Genomic DNA, 6,663 nt, shown 5'->3' on the forward strand with positions numbered 1-6,663 from the left:
TGAATTTTGATAATTTATATTACATGCAATACATGTTTCAAAACACTGGGACGCATGGCGCATCACTTTACCTCTCATGTAATCTGCTGGTATTTGATATACACCCTATAAACGTTTCTTTAAACATTAAAACATTTTAATAATACAATTTGTGAACACAGATATATATTCCCGGCGTTTTCTAGCTTGTTTTCTTGAAGGTGACCGTCGTGCCTCCTCTCATGGAAATACGTCCACTTGGTAAGCATTCACTCTCGTATATAACCTGTAACGACATCAATCATCTACATTGTACTAAGTATCAAGAAACATTTGTAAAATATTTTTAAACTTTAAATTTAAGTGTATCAATATGCAATGAACAGCTGCACATTGGAGTTAATAATCCGAATTTTAATCAGTATTTCATTCTTTCCTTAATTTAACAACAATATTTTGGAGATTCTATTGAATTAAGAAATGAGTGTAATATTTAATCTTTGATAAAAGTATCAAAGAACAATTTGGACGGAAAACATCAATGCGCGTAGAATTAATCATTTCAAATAAATTAAATGATTTAGTTATTAAAATAATGAATTCATATTCAAAATATAAATTTTTACTCTTTCATCTGTGTAGTTTCAATTCTTTAATAACATACATTTATCGTTGAATTTTTTGCCTTTCTTGCATTTGTAAGTGAAGTCTATGGCTGCATTTCTAACTACTTTTTATGTATCACTTGAACAAGAACTAAGATGGTAAACATTTATAAATGTTTAAATCTTTTTTAATTGGTGCAAACAAATACGACAGACTCTAAATTTTATTGAATGTGCAAAGGGTTTTAAATAAGGGCTTGATAGGGTAAACTTAATGATGTTTAGAAAAAAGTAAAATGACAGATTTTTATCTTTATTATTACTTTTTGATTAGTGATTTCAAACAATGTTTCTAACAGCTATTTAATTTTAACTACCTCAGAAAAGGGAACAAAATGAATAAATGAAAAAAATGCAATGAATAAGTTATTTAAATATAGATTTAAAGATATCTTTTAAAAATAAATTTGATATGTAAAACTGACCTACAGAATCTGTAAATCATAGCTTTGAGGCAAAATTAATAAACTACATGTATTAAATTTTTCTGTACATCTTTATAAAACACCGATTAATTGCAAAACTTTGATAGTCATGGAAGCTGTTAACAATAATAATTTTTTTTTCATTTGAATTTACATGTGTATTCACTTTATAGTTACTTTTATTTTTTTTTTATTTTTTAAAATCTATTTATTTAACTTTTAATTAGGGCTAGGAGTCTCATGATGCGACTTTTTTTTCTTTTTAGCAATTTGATGATAAGAATATCAGAACGGAACATCGTTTAAAAGACAATTATTTAAGGAACGAATTTACTATAGTTATACTCAAGTTATTTTGTATAACTTTACCTGGGGCAGTATATAATTGCGCTTTATACGCAATTTATACCAAATTTAGGCTCATTGACAGTCTTAAATTTTGATATACATATATATTTTGTTATTATAGGCTATTTTTTTGTAAACTGATGGGCTGTATTGCCCAAAGTTAATATTCTGAATAAACTATATATAAACCGCGAAGCGTTTAATACAAAAAACACGAAGTGTTCCAACCAAGGTTATATAAGTTTAACTTGGGTGACTATAAAATTAATTCTTCATGATATAATTCTACATTATCAAGTTAAAAATAACAAGACGGTTTTACTTTTAAAATGACATTAAATTTTACAAAATTTTAATAAAACATGAAATGGTTTGTTGCAATTTTGTCACCAAATTGTAACATACAGGCAATAGAGAAACTAATTTTTCATCCAGTCAGATCAAATGGAACTTGATAAGGATATGCTAAATACCCTGTTTGAAAATTTTGTAATTTGATTTTCAAATAAAGTATGATACAGCTTATTTTTTTCTAAGAGTATACGTTATTATGAAGGGACATAGCATTCCGCTACGAAAAACTGTATAACAGCAGAAAATTCCAGTAAGCTTTCACGATAGATAAATATTCCAGTACAATTTTAGTAACCTATTTGTCCTAGCAGGGCATAAAAGCTACCGAATTACTTTGGGATTTAACATGAATAAATTAATAATTGCGTAATGAGGTCAAAATATACAGACGGATTCCAATGAAATTTAAAAAGTTTCCCAATGTATAAACTCAATATGGAATTTTTCGCATCCTTAGTTGATTTATATAAAGCACTTTAACTGATACGGATGTTACGGTCCATTAGTCTGGTTAATTTTTGCTAACTATAGGAACCGAGAGTTTTGGCTTCAGACAAGAGCATTCTTCGGCACGACAGAAATATTAATTTGCCTTTTAACTTGTTAAGGATGAAACCTTAATTGTAAATAAATCTGACATACCCTGCCTCTTCTCCGTACAATTTTAATTATCCACCTGTAATTCCTATCAGTGGTAACACCTGGCACATTCTCTACACTATAACAGTTACTACTAATACGCTGCACGTTCATTCTGTAAGGGTTTTGTATACATGGATGTTCTACACGAAAGCGTACACTGGCTTCCGCTATGGCGTTGTACAGCGTCATATCAGGAGACAGAGCTACGTCTGTTTGATACAGGGGGCCGTCAGTAACATCAGTTCTCCCATCTATAATCACATGGACGTATGGCTGTAGAAAACAGAGAATTAAAAAAGATTTTTGACTTGTCAATGAAAGAAAATTAATACAATTTGTAAATAGATGCTAGTAAATGCAAATAAATCATTTTGAACATCAGTTTAAATTCTAGTACTGAAGTCAAATTTATTTGCAGTATATACATAATATGTAGTATACGTAAAAACAAATTCAAACTACTACCATTTAAAACAAATAATAATGATTAATTCGCGAGTATTCAATTAAAACACAGATTTCTTGAGCAAATTATATGTTTTTCTTGACCTTAATCTTGAGTTAGACTGATGATACATCTTAATGGCACGAGCATCAAGAGGTACTAGTTTGAATATTAAATCTAATTCAGGGTAATTTTAGGAATGACACTAATTCTTGGCCAAATTATTCGAGGATAACCTGGTTTGGGTCAGTTTACGCTTTATAATCCGCGAAGCGGATTATAAAACAGCGTAAACTGACCCAAACCAGGTTATCCTCGAATAATTTGGCCAAGAATTAGAGTCATTCCTTATAATTTAATTCTAAAATCATTAAACAACTCTGGGTGTAAAATTTCGTTGCTTTTTATTAGTTCAAATTTGCCGCTCAATAATACAACCATAGTAACGGAAGTGATGGGAAGCGAGGGGAGGTAAAAACTGATACATAGTCCTATAGCAGCCATGTTTTTTGTTTACATGTGGTAAGATCCGAGTTACTGTTTGAAGTTAAAGGTACATTTATTAAATCTTGAATTTTCCATGAATCCCGAGGACTGGAAATGAGAGGATTGCATGGATACAGACGATTCAGCTGGTTGTCAGGGGGGTGTGTCCCCATACCAAACCAGGTTATACAGAAATAATTTGTGTTCCTTTTTGGATATTAACCAATCAGAGGCTAGAATACAAACAAAATTAAATTATAAAGTTTTGGTTCAGATTAGGCATACATCCGTGGGTAAAACAATATTTTTCAAATCAGTTGCAGGCATAAAAATAAAATGTTCGACAACCATGGGAAAAACACTATTTCTCAACTCAGTTGCAGGCATAAATATAGTATGTTCGGTATATTTTATTTAATTTTTTTAAAAGAGAGGATTGTTAACTATAATCTCGTAGAAAAAGTGATATTAGAAATACTGTATTGTAGTTTAATGTGAAAAAGTGATATTGGAAATACTGTATTGTAGTTTAATATGAAAAAGTGATATTAGAAATACTGTATTGTAGTTTAATGTGAAAAAGTGATATTAGAAATACTGTATTGTAGTTTAATGTGAAAAAGTGATATTGGAAATACTGTATTGTAGTTTAATGTTAACCCCTTTGCTACAGTTTACATGCAGTGTTATAATCACTTTGGGATGTCTATCAATTAAATATTGATATAAAATTGGTATGCATTGTCATCTCGAATTGTTATCACGTACTTCTTTAGTTATATACGACACCGAATTTAAACAAACTTTGTTTCAAGGTATCTACATTGTATAGTGTTTATTCAAAGGAGAGAGAATATTTATTTGGTAAAATTACTATGTTTTACAAATTTTAGTACATGAACGTTTCACTGTTTAATCAAAACGTGTTCAATTGAACGTTTCGTGCTTTTCGCTATAGCAAGAGGGGGGAAGTTAAGGATAGATTCTTCACAGTTTTTTTCCCTTTGAAGAACTAGCTGAACCGGGAAAATATTAGGAATATAGTATATGATAATGTACAGGACATCGACATGTATTTTTTCAACTCGGATTCCTGAGCATTTCAATAAGAATAAATACAATTAAAATACCAGTAACCAATTCTTTTAAATACTAGTACGCTTTTTAGGGTATGAAAATGGTCTAAATATTGATGATTAATTTAGAGAATATATTGAAGGATTTTGAAAATACTAACCCGATATCCCAATAGAGATCCTCTAGCTTTCTTATCAATAAGCTGTGTTTTTTCTTCCGCTAGTTCATTATTTTGTTTGTTTCTACTTCTTGAGAGCAGAATTTGCTGTAAGAAATGAGAAAACTATGTTAAAAGTTTATTTTCAATTTTTCTTTTCCTTCAAAAAATGATACATGCCACATTTCTTTATTTACCTATGTGGAGTTCATAAAGATTGCATATCCTTTCGGAGAGAAGTAAACGGAAGAATCTGGAGTATTGTTTGATTGATGAATAATATTTACCAGAAGTGAGAACATGATATTCGTTTTTGTTTCTGAACCCTCAAATGATATGACAATAGTTTAACAGGAAATTGATTTTTTCAACCACTCTATCAGATCTTTCACTTTCAATCGTAATATTTATTAATTGATTCAATGGTCTTCATATCCATTTGCATCGATAAATAAGACTAGTACTTCAATGTAATAAGATGGGACTTTTTAATCAATGCACTTAGATAAGTTGAAATTGGAGTCATGTAGGAAGGACCTCATGTAATATTATCATTTAGACCTGCAATGTATTAAAAACCAATAAAGATTTCTGTTAGGTAGATTCGATAAAAATATTGAATATGGGTTGAAATACGATATCTTTATGGGCATAAATAGGTTTCAGGAATACAGATGTGGAGCTCGTTTCGTTTCATTAAGACAGATAGAGACGCATTGCTCCTTTCAACTTGGATTGCCTGCTACATACCCAGGAGCAAAGAATTGATGCATATTCAATATTTGATCAATTAAGTCCCACCCTAACACCAGAACCCCATGGGGTCTGCTTAATTCACTTAAAAGAATACTTATGTGTCTTTTCAGATATTTACATTTAATTAACTTGAGAAAAAAAATAGCATTTTTATATGTTTTTTAAAACAAACTCATAGAAGACTATAAGGGGATTTGATGAAATTAATTTCGTTTTCTGTTTAATTTTATTTAAGGTCGACTATTACGTCAAATACGATGTTGCAATGAAATGAATGTTTGCTGCAAGTTTCAAAACCAAGCATATGCAATGAAAACTGTCTCCTTGAAAATTAAAAAAAAAAAATAAAGAAAATGAACCCAGCAAGAGAAAAAAAATTACTAATTTGACCTAATTATACATATTTACATTTTTTTCCTGCTCTCTAAGAATTATCATAATATTTTTGGTTCTTTTTCTCATTTTTTTTTTCTCTGTTTTTTTTTTTTTTTTTTTTTTTTTTTTTTTTTTTTTTTTATGAAGGCATTGTTTTGAAAGGAAGTTAATTTTGCTCTTATTTTCTGTTTTTAATTTTATGAAATGTCAGAAATTAAACGTTTCATATGTGCAGTTGTAATGAAGGATTACTTTTTTTTTTTTTAAATCACTTTTTCTCAAAGTTTTGACAATGATGATTAAAGTAAATTAAAATTACAATTAAAAAAATCAATGTCTTGAAACAAAAAATTAAACAAAATCGAAAGAAAATAATGATTCTGATATTCTGCTTTCTGTGAACTGGGTTAAGCATGAAAACTGTAGAAGACTGGATTGAGATAAATGATTTTACCCTTAATGTCTTATCAAAAAATAATATTTTAAACCATTTAACAATGCTTACCTTTATTATCGACACACCGTTTTTGTCAATTCCGCCTTGTGATTTTCCAATGTACGGCTCCAAGATAATGTTTCTTAATTTGTACGGAGATGTCAATTTTGCACTAATTATATGAACAATTAAAATGTTAAATAATATAAAAACACATTCTATCTTATCAATGTGTAAATTCATGGTTCAAATGCTTTAGTTTCTATAACAATAATGTTGAAGTCAAGAATTCTTTTATAATACCTTCCATGAATATGAATGGACAAAACTCTTGGATCAATACACGCCTACCACATTTAGTTCAGAATTTATGAATGAAATGCAACACCACTAAACGCTACAAGTGGCTAATATCTCCAATGACATCTGTGCATCTCGATTTTGAACAAAGTGGCGCTTTGTTCTTCATTCCGCCCGCTAGCAAAAGGAAGGCTATTGTTATGTAAAGATACAAATTA

The 6,663-nt window shown here is 29.5% G+C and overlaps 1 protein-coding gene across 1 annotated transcript; it reads right to left on the reverse strand.

Annotated features, from left to right (window-relative positions):
* Window positions 1-6,388, reverse strand: LOC133171669 (uncharacterized). The gene is made up of 4 exons (XM_061306456.1): window positions 6,215-6,388; window positions 4,582-4,686; window positions 2,414-2,686; window positions 1-265 (listed from the first exon to the last, which is right to left on the reverse strand). Exons 1-4 carry the CDS (start codon window positions 6,386-6,388, stop codon window positions 182-184), a joined length of 636 nt encoding a protein of 211 aa, XP_061162440.1. The 3' UTR covers window positions 1-181.
* Between the last annotated feature and the right edge of the window lie 275 nt (window positions 6,389-6,663).

The sequence above is a fragment of the Saccostrea echinata genome, unplaced genomic scaffold (genome assembly GCF_033153115.1).
Source record: "Saccostrea echinata isolate AGI-Se365-2 ecotype Australia unplaced genomic scaffold, CSIRO_AGI_Sech_v1 ptg000054l, whole genome shotgun sequence".
Classification (NCBI taxonomy): Eukaryota; Metazoa; Mollusca; class Bivalvia; order Ostreida; family Ostreidae; genus Saccostrea; species Saccostrea echinata.

Coding starts and splice junctions, on each gene's coding strand:
- LOC133171669 (XM_061306456.1), bottom strand. CDS start 6,388: ATGAATTTACACATTGATAAGATAGAATGTGTTTTTATATTATTTAAC. Junction 4,687..6,214: donor ACGGTGTGTCGATAATAAAG/GTAAGCATTGTT, acceptor CATTTCTTACAG/CAAATTCTGCTCTCAAGAAG. Junction 2,687..4,581: donor GATCTCTATTGGGATATCGG/GTTAGTATTTTC, acceptor TGTTTTCTACAG/CCATACGTCCATGTGATTAT.